This window comes from Nymphaea colorata, chromosome 3, assembly GCF_008831285.2.
Source record: "Nymphaea colorata isolate Beijing-Zhang1983 chromosome 3, ASM883128v2, whole genome shotgun sequence".
Lineage (NCBI taxonomy): Eukaryota > Viridiplantae > Streptophyta > Magnoliopsida > Nymphaeales > Nymphaeaceae > Nymphaea > Nymphaea colorata.
In genome coordinates this window covers 19,493,334-19,508,262 of record NC_045140.1, presented here as the reverse complement: position 1 = coordinate 19,508,262, position 14,929 = coordinate 19,493,334, and the positions used below count along the sequence as shown (strand labels likewise).

The 14,929-nt window shown below is 38.5% G+C and overlaps 2 protein-coding genes across 2 annotated transcripts; both read right to left on the bottom strand.

Moving 5' to 3' along the window:
* Positions 1-872: 872 nt before the first annotated feature.
* On the bottom strand, positions 873-3,321 carry LOC116250374 (ervatamin-B-like). The gene is made up of 4 exons (XM_031624002.1): positions 2,883-3,321; positions 1,724-1,956; positions 1,506-1,640; positions 873-1,079 (listed from the first exon to the last, which is right to left on the bottom strand). Exons 1-4 carry the CDS (start codon positions 3,319-3,321, stop codon positions 873-875), a joined length of 1,014 nt encoding a protein of 337 aa, XP_031479862.1.
* Positions 3,322-5,798: 2,477 nt separating this feature from the next.
* On the bottom strand, positions 5,799-14,505 carry LOC116251537 (uncharacterized). Its single transcript, XM_031625863.2, has 11 exons — positions 14,201-14,505; positions 13,312-13,526; positions 10,771-10,879; positions 10,576-10,708; positions 10,310-10,480; positions 9,598-9,667; positions 9,379-9,446; positions 8,765-8,880; positions 8,574-8,680; positions 7,787-7,920; positions 5,799-6,469 (listed from the first exon to the last, which is right to left on the bottom strand). The coding sequence occupies exons 1-11, from the start codon at positions 14,279-14,281 to the stop codon at positions 6,219-6,221; spliced, it is 1,455 nt and encodes a 484-aa protein (XP_031481723.1). The 5' UTR covers positions 14,282-14,505; the 3' UTR covers positions 5,799-6,218.
* Positions 14,506-14,929: the final 424 nt, after the last annotated feature.

Sequence of the window (14,929 nt, the reverse complement as noted above, 5' to 3'; positions counted from 1 at the left end):
GAATCACACGTTCTCGACGAACACAGGGAAGCGCTTTAGCATCTCGTCCTTCGTTCTCGACACCTTGAAGGAATGAAGCCATCTCATGTACACATTCCACAGAAGTGTCTCATCACTAAGATCATCTGGGTGCATGACGAAGCTTTCAGCAATGGCGTGGCATGTAGTAGAACCGCTAGTAGCAGTATTATCGCAAAGCGTTTCCCCATCTTGGCCTAATTCTTTTTTTCGTGGAGAACGCTCGATCATACCGATGAAATCAAATGGAATCTAAAGCTTAGTGGCTACGCAACTCCTTTTACTAAAAAAGAAAAAACACAGAATGTTGGGACACGCCCACCACCTTCGAAGGGGAGGCTCCCCTTCATAGTGCTGGGGCGACCCACCGCTGGTCGTCGTCGGTGCTATATATATATATATATACAGACGCAGTCGCCGCCCATTGCGAGTACGAGGTACTCGACTCAAAGAGCAAGAGGAATTTGATGGTAGGAGCTCTGAGAGTGCAATCTTGTTTTCTTGAAGTTGCTTGCTAGTTCCACCATTTTTCTCTAAAAATCTGGGGCCATGACCACTGGTAACCCTCCCCCTGCCTCCTCCCCTTGTTCACGAGGCTTTCTTTACGAAGCTCGGAGATCGCAATGCTGCTCCAGTGTTGTTGATCAAGGGTCGTCCATGGTATGTGAGCGCCACTAATGTACGCCAGCCAACAATAATTAAAACATGAAAGGCAGTTTATTCATCAACTTTATTATTACATACTGCCCGTGGCCCATAACTTTCCAAGTACTGGACTCATTCATTTATTTAATATGTAGCATATTATGTCGAGTATAAGTATATAATAGCTAATTTAAGTAGACGGCTGATGCCTACACTGGAAAAGCTGGGATCATGGCGATTCCACAGAGCCCCTCAGGGCTTACATCGCGTAACATTCGAATATATCCGTTCTCACCCCAACCAGTTCCCCACGAGTTCTTCACTAACCAATACTTGGTTCCTTCAACTGTGGTTCCATATCCAACAATCGTGACTCCATGGTTGAGGCCAAGCCCGCATGGCCCCTTGAAGACACCCTACAATTGGATAATCATGAATACAAAGTAACGTTACTTGCAATTTAAATCAAATATTTCCCAACAAAACAAAAATTGCCTATTATTAAAGGTACACTCTTATCTTTCAATCTAGCCTTATTGGTATGATCAAACACCGGAGCAGTTAAATGTGAAATCAAACTGTTTTTCATATGATATTTGAATCGACGAAAACTTGTATTAAGTTGACCAGTTTTTGTAGTTTAACGGTGTTTCTATAATAAGCAACAATGATAGCATCGACATTTTGATATCAGACAGTTCACATTTTTCGTAAAAAAAAACTTGAATCAGAGCATGTTTTATATCAAAAAATAGTTTTTATAAACATATTAGGATGTTTATTCTGTTAAAAAGAAAGAAATTAAACAAAATTAAAGGGTCTGGTTTAGATCGATCCCTGACCTTGTGATAGAATTGCCATGTAGTCGCATCAACTGAAACTGTTATGGGTTGACGTGCAGCAGCTTGCATGAGGGCATACTCATTATTTTGACTCACCAATCCCAGTCCCCTTACCTTTGCAGCGATATCTTTCAGCTGCATATACATAAATTCAGTCAAACAACACGAACACAACTCACGTAGGTAACTAAGATGAAGAGAACGACCACTCAACTCACCCTGTTAGTTTGACAAGTAGACTGGTAGCCACGATAAGGATAGTTGGTTTCTGCAGTGAGTCCACCTATTCTGGAAGCAAAGTAAATGGCCATACGGCGGTCTCCACCATGGCACCCCTTTGCGTAGGGATTGCAATCAACTAGTTCTTGCTCTGATAGTGAAACCAATCTCCCAGTTTTGATCATGTTTAAGCCCTCAATTGCAGCCACTACAGCGAATGCCCAGCAAGATCCTGCGGGCAAAGTAATTTATGGTTACTCTTACCACAGGATTATAACAAAAAGTTGTTCCACACACTGCAGGCACTGTAAGCAAAGAGAAAAATATTGTCATGTATGCTTAGAAAAATCTAGGCGTGGGTCATAAGGCTGTAGATTCAAATGCATGAGATGTCGAATATCAAATCACTCTAAAAATTTATTCCAAGAAAAGCCTGACATTAATTTCTCAAAACCGAATGAGATGTTGTTGCATACAAAAAAACTAAAACAGAAAGATGGACGAACGAAAAAGTAAAACCAGTATTCAAGACAAGTAACCAGCAAGTTGCAGATATATTTACATAAATATTATCCTTAGACAAATATGAATTTGAATACCTCATAGCTTTTTTTTTGGCAATAACAAATTAAAGGGGGATGTTGAAATATTAATTTATAATTGGTTTTGGATTTAATATTCAAATCTAGATTGAAAAATGAAGGGACAATGTAGAAGAAAAGGTGCCTTAGAGAGACACTTTGTTTGATGAAAAGTTGCAACTTTTGAATGTGTGGAATTTGCCAGGAGATGTGATGTTTCATACTAAAAGCTACACCCTTTGTAAAGGTGTTGCATGTTTTCTCTGGGGCCCTATATAAAGCAATCTTCTCCGTGTTGCTTTGTATCATACTGCCTCTTCATAATAAAATAATATATTGAGTGCGTTTGAAAGGGTGAGAAAAACCTTTTATCTATTTTCTTCTCAGTCTTATTTCTGTCACTTTTTGTCATTCTTTTGTCACATAAATAAAATAATAAAAAATTCCAGCAGGTTTCCTTTCTGGCGAGAGCTTCATAGCAGCCTGTATGATAAACAAGAGAAGAAATCTTCCTAATCCCAGACATACTCCCTTCCGAGAAAAAGAAGAAAAAAAAGATATACTTTGATTGACCTACCACATTTTAGTTGATCCTTGACGCGAGTTACTGCTCCGCGAGCCCTCCAATCGACAGATTTAGGAACGAACTGATCAGTTCCATGCTCAAAGACCTCTGTGACGTTGTTCGTGGCATTAGGATCTGGTTTGAATCCAGCATATAGTAATAGAAACTCTTTGTTTGTGAGGTCTCCAAAGGCATTCAGTTGAAGCTCGAAGGAAGAGCCCTTCTTGTTGAACTCCTCGATGAATCGCACGTTCTCGACAAACACATGGAAGCGCTTGCGCATCTCGTCCTCTGTTCTTGACACGTTGAAGGAGTGAAGCCATCTCAAGTACAAACTCCACAGGCGTGCTTCATCACCCAGATCATCTGGGTGGACAACGAAACCTTCTGCATTGGCCAGGAGTGAAACTCCTAGAAACAGAAGCAGTATTACAGTAAGGTGCTTTCCCATCTTGGGTTTTTGTTTGGTGGGAAAATCTCTTGCTAGTGAATCAAATGGAAGGACAGTTCATTATATAAACACAAAGAAACTAGAAACCGAGTCAAGGGCCTGCAGGGGCCATGGCCCCCTCTTAGATTTTTTTTTTTTTAAATTATATGTAATTTAAGAAATGTATATTTAGCCTATATAAAATTTTGAAAAATTATATATGTTTCGGCGTTCCTAAACTGAGTTGACAGGCTATCTCTGTCAACCAAAGTTTTCTTCCTTGTCAACTCAATTGTCCACTTGTATCTTCATCAAGCTTTGAAAATCTCTAGTAGCTTAATAATAATAGACCCGGACAATGAGATTCACGTACATCATTCATTTGGTACTCGTCAGCGGGCATATTAACTTGGTGAGAGATTCTGAAATGACAAGATTGATGACCCATGCAGTAGGAATATGAAAGGTGTGTTTCAGTTAAAATTCCGTGGATCAGGTCTTTACCGTTTGGCTGTCGACATGAACAAGCCCCTGGTATTGAACGTGTAAGACGGTCGTCAGGATCCACGTTCATCTGATGATCTAAGCTCTTGGCACAGCATTTTAATAGAAAAGCATGTTTCTGCCTTTAGTTAGTACAATCCCAACTTAAACCTTCATTGACCACAAATATTTTAACGGATCTAATACTTTCTTCCATTTTTTTGCACTGGCATTTGCGACGTCATAACTAATTAAGAGCTTCATTGACCACAAATTTGTAGCTGCTGACTTTAACAATTACTTGTTCTTAATTAGTGTATGTGGCTGAATTTGTGAATAAAGATGTTTTCTTTTTCAACAAAAACAAATAGATGCCATTAGAGAAGAAAGTCTGAGTTAATTTCATAAACTCTGAGTACTTTTAAGATGACATGTTCCTTTTTCTTTCAAATATGTATCTGTGAGAGGTGGAAGTGACCGAAGCAATGACTCTTGTGGTCTTCGACGTTCTTTAAGCCATGCCATTCCACACCATGCTAGCGCTTCGGGAGGTTTACCACGATCTTGCCCTTTTAGTCTTTTGGGCCTAACCACATGCGGTTCCCCGCTTTTGTTCCATGCTTTCACTGCTGATTTATCTTTTCTTCGCTTGTCCCTTGGACAAGTTTTCGACAGGAACTATGTCAAGTTGGGACTTAAACGCCTGTAAACCCCCTTGAGCTTTTCACGGTGACCCAGCCTTGGGTCATGCTTACCCAAATCAAAGATTAGTCTAACTTGCACCCATGCTTTGTTCATACGTTGGTGCTCAATAGCCATCCGGCGTAGAGAGGCAGTGATCCAAGTCTTGCCTTGGCACTTGCTTTGATCAGCCTCATGGTCGACCTTGTCGTTAAGATTTTTAAGATCAAGGGAATTCGTCTTAGGAGAGTCCAAGATAAGTTGCCTCCTTTTCTTCCAAGAAAGCACGCTGTTTCCCCATGTAAGTGGCCATGCCTTAACTGTTTGGGACGGTTGAAGAGTGGATAAATGCGAGCTAAGGATAGTGGTCCGGCCTTGCTTCTTTGTGCCCTCTTCTTTCCCATAGTTATGCCCCTCATTCATAGTGGTAGAAGCTGGGATGGTAGCCTAAGATGATTTCAAAAATTGGTCTGCCCATTCACACATGTTGTTGGCACCACCTTCCTTGGGCAATGACTTAATGGACTTGGAAAGTTTCATTCTTTCGTGATAAGTTGCCATGCTTAGGTCAGCTGGACCGAGGCTTTCACTTTCGTGGCTATGGGTTATTGCCACCCTCCTTAGGTGACAACTTATGCTTAGTGGGGAGGTCCTCATCTTTTTGGTGCTTCACCATCTCTTCTTGTTCAGCCATCTCATGCCACTCAAGTCTCATATAAATTTGATTGTAGCCCTCCAAACTTTCATATCGTCTTCGGGATATAGCAGGGATATAGCAGCAAGAGTAACTATAATGATCTAATTCAAAATTGACTTGCAAGCTAGTACGATGGATCTCAACCTCAATGATCTAGTTCAAAGTGGACTTGCATGCATTATATGGTGGATCTCAACGTTGACCTTAACCAGTTTAAAAGTTCATACCTAGAAGAACATTAAACCAAAGGTTAGGGATCTGTCAGGCAAGCACCTAAGCCAAGTCATTACAACATACAAGCTATCAATTGGTCGGCTTTCAATACTCAAAGGCAGGGGGGTTATAGGCCGCATGGTTCTGGGTCAAGCCTAGACCGTAACGTACTTTGTCCAACTTAAGATTCGAACACGTACTCTGACCTATCCGGCCCGGGACCGCTGCCGGGCCTGCCTACCTGGCCCCGGGCCTGCCTACCTGGCCCGGGTCCCAGCCCGGGCCAGGTTTTCCCTGGCCCAGGCTCGGGCCCAATTGGGCTGGCCCGACGACGGCCCGACCGACCCAACAAGATAACGTAACCTGCCACACAAAACTTTGGTGCAAAATTAAACCATTAACAACAGAGGTGCTTCTCCAAATATTTTACGCATGTGTAGCCTGCCAGAACAACTTTGTAAGCTATCGAGGCAGAAACTGCCATTTACAAAATAAGACGCAGTAGGGCAATGACATACGTTACAACAAAGATAAACAAATTATCGAAGTGAAAGACCTGGCGTCTTTCATCTCTTATCAAGGTCGTAACAAGATCTTGAATGCTTTTGATGTACACCTTGGTATAACTGAGCATTTAAACACCCTTAATACAAAAAAGAAACAATATGTATTGCCAAAAGCTTACTATAATGCAACATAATCTAAAGAATGCATGATGCTTTCGCTAAAGCGTTTCTTCTTCGTAGGCAAGCAACACGCACGTCCCTTTGGTCACTGGAGCTACCACGTCAAACGGAAATTCTAATTAGCGATATTACGCTATTACCAATCCCTATTTAGATGATCATGAGGATTCTCCAGTCCTCTCGTCATCATACCGAGATGCCTTTCCGGTTCGACCAGTAACAACATCTGTCGTTGGTGCCTTGAATCCTATCTCAAGGCCCTGATAAGATCTGGTTGAGAAAAATTCAAGTCCTGATTTAGCTGTTCTCTTTGCCATCATAGATGAGGGATGTCCATCTGCTACTTTAAGCACCTTTTCTGTGATTGTTGATAATTCTAATGAATTTCCATCTAACTCCTCTTCATTCTCTGGAGAAAAAATAAAGAACAAATAATCGTCAAAACATAATAGGCATGCAAGGGTTTCCAGCATAAAATTAACTTTTTGAGCAAAAGTGCATCAGTTTGTATTAAACACAGTAATACAAGAATTAGATGATTATAGCCTGAACTCCAATCCAAACCATGTATGCTACTGGAAATGCCAATAAGATTCAACATAACTTTCATTGAAGAATCAGATGCACAGCCAAAGAAACCAACATTTACTACTCCAAAACCACTTCTGTTGCCTAATTTATCTGTTTATAACATTTAACATGTCCCCAAATGTGGAATCAGATTGAACATCCAATGAAACGAATATCTGCCACTCCAAACCATGCTTACCTATCTCACTCTCTCTCCCCTTTCTACACATATAACTGCACGACATGCACAACATATGCATATGCACATGCACAAAACACATTATTTTTTGTTTCAGAACACCACATAAAACTACAGTTTCAGAGAAAAAGCCAGAATGATCTTGATATTCAAGATAAGCAACAAAATTTGAACGAGTCCTCTGTCCAGAAAGATAGTTCTAATTCTAAAAGATAATCCTACATCCAAATGGAGCTAGTGGATTCAGTTCTTTTATGGTTGGCTCCTGGGCCATTCTCCCAGGGCAGGAAAGAAAAAAAAAGGCCCTCAAATCTCATTCATTTTCACTTCTTCAACCTGTGATTGAATTTTTACTGCATGAACTTCCAAGGAAGTGAAGTGCTATTATAAAGAATATCTGATTGAAACAGAGTGAGAAGATCGACCACACTCAATCCACTTATCCACGATGTTATAATTATCTCAAAATTGGAGCAAAATCAAATGATTTGGAACAGGTGTCTCAAACAAGATCTAAATTTATTCTCAAGGCACCAGGACACTGAACCATAAATCACATGCTATGGAGCCCAACATCTAAAATGTCAACTGATAGGAAAAAATTACGAAGGAAATTAAAAGGAATGATATGACGATGAGGAAAATGGCGCACTCCATTAAGAGTACAATATACGGAGGAAAAAGCCAATGACTTAATGATCTTCCTTCCTATGCACCCTCAACTGCATATGGTGTCTATGCTCTGTGGATGCATTACTCACGGAGGAGACTGTGTGCCACCCCTACATGAGAGGGAGAAAGCATTGTATAGTGCAAAGTGCATTGAGCTTCCAAAAGTATCTAGAAAGGGAAAAAACATTTGATAACATGAGAGCCACTAAAGCTACAGAACAAGGAGAATTTAAAGCTAACAACCTAAGACAAACAACCATACTCCAACCAAAAATAGATGATCACCTTCAAGATCTTCGACATAGCCACCATTGAGGAAAGAATATCGTGCTCCATCAACCTTGCTGTTGACTTCTTGATGAGAATAACTCATTAATTTCCGAAATTCCATAATGTATTCCCCTGTCCACTCACTCCCTCTACAAAGAGACATTCCAATTACTTTTCGATCATACAAATTCCAATGACATTGATTATGACTTTTAATAGTATGACTGCATAAAGAAAACATGTTTGCATTAACAAGAACATTCAAAAAACATTCCACTTACTGACAGAAAGACACAGCTTTGTTAAGAAGGTTTCCTTGGCAGGTTTTTCAGAAAATCTCAAAAGAGTTCTAAAAAGCAAAAGCAGATAAAGAATACATAAAATAACAATCCAAATAAGAAAGTACGAAATTGAAGAGCAAGATTATTATAGCTGTCCTCGTGATTCTTAAACATGGTCACAAATTTTTCTCAGGTATAATACGGTAGAGTTGTTGTTCTTAGGAAAATCTTGGCAAATTCTAAAACAATTAGAAAAATAAGATTTTAAAAGTAAAATTCGAAAATTAAAATGTGATAGTAAAAGAACAAATTTTAAAAAAACATAAAAAGAAAAAATAGGAAAATTTAAAAATGTAAAAAGACGTCCAAAATGAAAAAACACAAAAAAAAACATGTTTTTTTGCAGTTTTTTGGGCTGACTTATTTTTTGCATTTTACCACTTTTTTTTTAAAAAAGGAAAATGTGTTTTTTCGGACTATGTTCTTAAGCATCAAGACAAAAAACATTTAGAACCACATACCTGCTAAAAGCTAATATGGCTTCAAATGGGGTGATCACTGGAGCAAGAAACTCCTTACTGTCTAAAAGTGCTGTTTGAGGGCAAGCAACATGGATGAACACATCACACTAGTCAATGAAAGAACACAATGAGCAAGGCCAGCCATGAGAGAATGACATAGAAACCCAAAAAAGTTGATTCGACAGTCAAACCTCAGGAAAATTTGCCAATTTGGCGGGACTCGGCCTCCCCACAACAAATGTATAAGACTTTTTGCCTGTGCTCTTTATCAAAGCTTTTATTTGATGAATCATATTCAGATAGCCAGCTGCATTCAAGAAATCAGAATCAGCATATATGAATATGACGGTAGCAGGAGTATCAGCAGGTTTGGTAAGATTTCATCACAAATTTCACTTACCTCTCAGAATAAGACCCTTTCCCACCAGTTTGAAGCTGATTCAGGTATAACATAATCTATTAAACCCATTCAACTTAAAAAACCAACTGAATCAAGAAGCCTTGGCCCTATTCCAGCAGGCTTGATGTCAATCTCATGGGGATGCCCCCAAGATGACTCGGCTTAGGGCTGGCAATTTAGCTTCTTTTGATGAAGAAAAAGATGAACAATAAAAAATTATTTGCATTTTAGATCAGATAAAAAATCTCAAATGGATAATCTCATGTTAACAGTTTGCCAGAAAATGACACCAGTAGCTCAACTTACATACAAAATATTAAAGCAAACAACTTCTTGATAGTATACATTTTCTGGATCGGCAATGAAACAAAAGAAATTAGTAGATATAAGAAGCAAAAGACATACCAACCCCAAGTGTTCCAACCAAAATCCCAACCATATTTGCATCTTTTGCTTTTTCTACAAGGTAGTACCTACAACAATTTTTAACAAGAAGGAAAAAAAATTGTTAAGTGCATCATGTATGCAGCAGCACATTTTAAAAGTTCTGAAAGACTGCACTTATTTAAACCATGACTAATTTCTCAACTTCCAATCAGATATTATTTATATTTCAAGCAATACCTACGCTTCAGAATCTTTTTCTTTTCTGCAACATCTTTCATTAACCGGCATTCAGCTGGACAATACCTGACTGAGAAAAAACAATATTGAAAATCTTAGACCAACATAAACTTCAGAACTTTAAGTCTGGAAGCAACAACTAGGTCCTATAAAACAAATTTCTGGAGTCCTACAAATAGACCGTTAATTGACAAAAGTACTTCTAAAATCAATAAGCAAGGATAAGACAGCAACCAGAAACAGAAGCTATGAGTTCTTTGTACATAATCTTTTTTGTCTCCTAATTTAGTAACAAACATACGAGTTACAACATGTCACTCTTGAAAACAAATTTGGGATGAATTTAGGCTGCATTTGGGATGTAGGCAACTAGGAATCGGAGGATCCAGGGTGATACCGGAGTCTGTTACCCTAGTTGGACTCCTTAACTTAATTTCAGATGTTTGGTTAAAGATTTGGAATGGAATTAAAATTAAGGGGTGGAAATGAAACTCCAAAATCACAAAAGTCCATTGTGTGCTGGGCTAGAACAGCAACTCAATCCACAGGAACAATTGACCAGATGAATCTGTTAATACAGGAACTTAAGATGAATTGAACAAATCTTCATGCTCAGAGAGCCTAAAATAATGTCGAGGTGGACCACAAAAATTTTATAGAAGCTGTGGATGTATGACTACCACCTGTAAAAGTAACATTCAACCAAGCATACCTATTTCACAAGCATTAAAAGTAAGTACAACATTAGAAAATGCTGCATCATCGCTGCCAACCCAGAGCAATACACAGTCCTCCAACTTGCAGCCTTCCGGTACTTCCCAGATCAGGCCACCAAGGCAATATCTTCTACCATGAGCTGTACCATCAGTCTGCCTACAAGAACCTGACTTAAGTGTTTATTTTGCCTTCAAACATTTCATGATCTGATAAAAAATAATAGACAGGTTCAAGCAAACATGTTATGTCAGGAACCATTACCTTGTGTTGGGTCAAAAACTGAAAACAGAATATCTGCATAATGAAGTCTTATATCAAATCGGCTTGCTGATCTCGCCATCACTGCCACTTCAAGGCCTGCTATGGCATGTGCATATTCCAACCCGAAAAGAATCTGATGACAACTTCAAGTAAGTAACCATAAAAAAAAAATCCAGTAGATATGATTGCTCATACCAGTGTCGGTTTGCATGCTGATATCAAGAAATCAAATATAGATTCTGCACAAGCATTCACATCCAGTATTTCTTTTCCAAATACATAAAGTACTGGCAACCTTGACGTTCTGCAGATTACATATAAACAAGGAAACAAAGAGTCAACCGTCAAGACTACATGTAGCATCATGTCACAATCCAAAAATAGATGCAAACTAAGCAAATAGGTAAAACCATAAGCAATCACTACTCCAAGTTACAAAAAAGAGAAGCAGAAGCAAGAAGAGATACAGAAAGAGGAAGTAGGAAGCAAGGTGTTCCCAAAAATCTAGAGCAGCAAGTGTAGAATGAATAGAGCAAACTGCAGATTGAACCAAAAGTGAGTCACAAAGAGAATCAGATGTGAAAAGGAAATGAAAAGCATAAGGGAATAAAAAAATTCAGAAACTTCCTTTTTAGGAACAGTTTTCCTTGAAAGGGGACTTGCTTCATCCAATAAGGAAGTGAGCTTCCCAATTCAACAAACGTATACTTCCAATGTGTAGGTAAGTGTTTGCCTTTTGGAAAGAGGCACTGTGGAAGGCTGGAAGCATAATGTTACTCACTTCCAAAGCGCACTCCATGGGATGTCATTTTATAAGCTGCCTCTAGAAAACCTGACTTAGTCAATGATAAAATTTATATATGAAATTCTCACAAAAGCATGCTCAAGTTTGGATTCCCTCCATTCTTTTTCTTTTTTCCTGAAATTTAGGTCATTAAATCAAAGGAATCCAAACTTACGCATCTTCATTATATCACGTATATAAAGAGCGTTCTCCAAAAGGATTCATTTATCTTAACTCCCTTATCATTGACCAGAACGCAAATAAGAGTAACTGCAGTTGCCGACAACAATTCATTTTCATTGATTTTGGCCCAGGACAAACCACGTTGACATCAAACGTCACTTGTAATAATGCCTTTAACAGGCAAAAATATGCCCAATTATCATCTGCCAGTGAAGTGTAATATGGACAATAATTAATTGATGATATTCTGGTTCATATCAGGTCAAATATTATGTTCAATTTCAGTGGTTTCAAGAATCAGATGGAGGGAACTTTGGAAGACCAGTATAGAAATTTCAGATTTTAATTTAAAACTGGATTTAATAGAAAGCTAAGTAGTGCACTTACATGCACTTTCTTTTCTTCAAGTGTATCTTAACAAGTGTGGAAGTTTGATTATGAATTGACAATGGAAATATCTTTTCTTTTTCATACCAAGACCTATATAAGGTGCAGAATTCTACATAATTAGTAACATGAGCAATATATTGCTCTTATATTTTCTTAGATAGTTGGCACAAATGCTGTTATTGGGGTCAGCGAGGTTTTTCTCAGGTATTGGAAAGTTGCTTTGTCAAAAAATAATGGGAAAATCATGGGAATTCAAAACATAAAAAATACGACTTTTTCATTAGTTTTCTTACAAAACATTGATCCATATCAATAGTTCTTAAAAATGCTAAAATAAACAAAAAATGGGAAAAAATATTAAAAATGCATTAAAAAATGTATTTAAAAAAGAGGAAAATATCACAAGAAATTTATTGGAATCGTTTCCAACATAATGTGATATTTTGCAATTTTTCATTTTATCGGTTTCACCAATATTATCATGATATTTTCAAAAATATTGTGATACCTATAAAGATTAGAAATTCGACACACTCAAGGCCAAGACTAGTCAGGACTGGTTGGGAACTTGGGACTAAAGTCACTAATCAGTTTGAATTGGTTCAACTGTTCAAGTGGGTCGACAAAAATAAAATAAATAAAGAAAATATAAAAATACAAACCAGCGGTAAGAATCATATCTAAATGAACAGATAAAGACATATATGTGTATGTGTGTATAGTTGTTTAATTTATGAAGGGAATGTATGGACTAAGAAAATATGAGGACAGTGTTGCTGACTATGCCTTATTCAATAAACTTGACTAATGCTATGTGCAAAACTACTACTTTAGAGTCCAAATACTACTTGTTAACCACCCTTTCAAGAAAGTAGCTTTACCAACCAAGTTGATAGTCATAGAATGACTCATAATTATCGGGTGGCCACTAACTAAGATGGCTAGTTGTCTAGTTGGCAAACTAGTAACTAGGTTGACAACAAGACATGTATGACAAATATGCCTTAGATAAAGCAGTAAACTAAGATTGCTTAGTAAGTACTTTAAAGCTCGGACCCCTAACAAAACAGATTTCCATGACTCCCAAGCATAAAATAATTAACAAGAAGCTGAAACTTAGAGTCACCGTATGAATTCAAGATCACATCTAAATCATGCCAACTATGTCTGAAAAAACAGAAAACAAATTTGATATTTCAACCTTAAAACCTATGGCTACAATCTTGAAGCCACATAGACATCGAGTCTGCATTAGAACATGTGCTGAAAGTTTTATTGAAAATGGCACTTGAATAGATATGGTAACTGGTCAGTACCAAGTAGACAATTTGTCTTGCAATTAGGCCATTAAGGGACGGATGATAGAAACAAATACTCACGCGCTTAAGCATGTGCGTCCATAATGCACTACACAATCTGCTTTGACATGTAATGCTGCAACCTCATCCACGCAACAGCTTCCGTAAGTCGTATCAGCCATCACATATAGCTGGACGTCTCTGCTTCTGTCACCACACCCTTCAAGCCGAAGCTCAATTTCCCTCCTCAATGCATCAAAAACTCGATATGCGTCCTTCAGAAGTTCATCTGGGAACTGTAAATCCGAGTTTAAAACAAAGCATGGGATACAACTAAAGCTCCGACTTGCCCCCTTTACTAGCTCATCTGGGGACAGTGGCAATCAATCAAAAAACACCATGAAAAATAAGGCAAGCTAACTACCGTACAAATCTACAACTTTCCGAAGTGACAACAGAAAGTATAAATTTTAAAAATTAACCGTCCTCGAATTGTTTCGTGGTTTGGGACCCAAAAGACTAGAACCGTTTGCATTAAACAACTTATTTGAGAAAGAACAGATTGTTTACTCAATAGTCTGCTAAATGACAAAACCTTTTGTTGCCTAAACTAATTTTTCACCAAACTCCCGAACTTAGGAGGCCGTTTTTCTGTCTTATTTCCCTTCCTCTGAACTACAAGCACGTAGCCATCCAATTAATTTGTTTATTATAAACATATCTTCCTTTCAAGAACATTGATTCCATTTCAGTAACCGGTACGCACTCAAGCAAACTCGGCCGCGGCTCCACCTCATCAAGATTTCACGATACTGATAGCTCTTAAGCGTATCGTCTTTCTGAAACTCCAAACTTTATTTTCAGAAAGGTATCTACATCAAATTGAGGGGGTGTCGTCCGATACACAATCACCGTCGACAGGGAAGCTGGAGAAATAATAGAACAGAGTCAGAGATTAGGAGAAGCTCACCTGCAGCGCAACTCTTCGGTAATTCCCGTCGACCACAAACGCCGCCGTCCGAGAGACTTCGTATCTAAACTCTAGATCCATCGCCTTGTTAAGCTGAGGGAACTATCAAAAGTACAACACAAAGGACGTCGAATCTTATGGAGACAATCACGATGTCAAGCGACTTCTACTTCCTCCTAGGGTTTTCAAATCGGAACCGACGCTGTAGTCTGACGAGGGTTTTTGGCGCCAGCAGTGCCGCCGGTTCCATGGGTCGCTTTGGTTCGATCCAGATTCACACCATTACTATACGGGGCTGTTTGGCGATGGAAATGGAAACCAATCGTTTTATGTGTTTGGCAGATTGATAGAACACTGTAGCAGTGTTTCTATGAATATAGGGCACATTCATCAAACAATTTGTTACTGTTGTTGGGGACCCAGCGTGGTTTAAGATTTTGGATCCAAATTAGAGCATTTGGTAAAAAAAAATGTTGTTGTTGAAACACATATTCCATCTGAATTTATCACGGTTCATAAAACATAATGTTCTTATTATCAAGCACCCTTAAAAGGATAGCCGGTTCAATCCAAATTAGAGCCAACATTTATATTTAGAATTGATGTAACTTTTATCTATATATTGCCCCCAAAGGTATCGCATAGCTTGTCTAGCTTTGGGTAGGGGTAAACAACGAGTTCAGCTACTCTAAGTCGACTTGCGAATGAGTTTGAGACAAGTCATTTGCT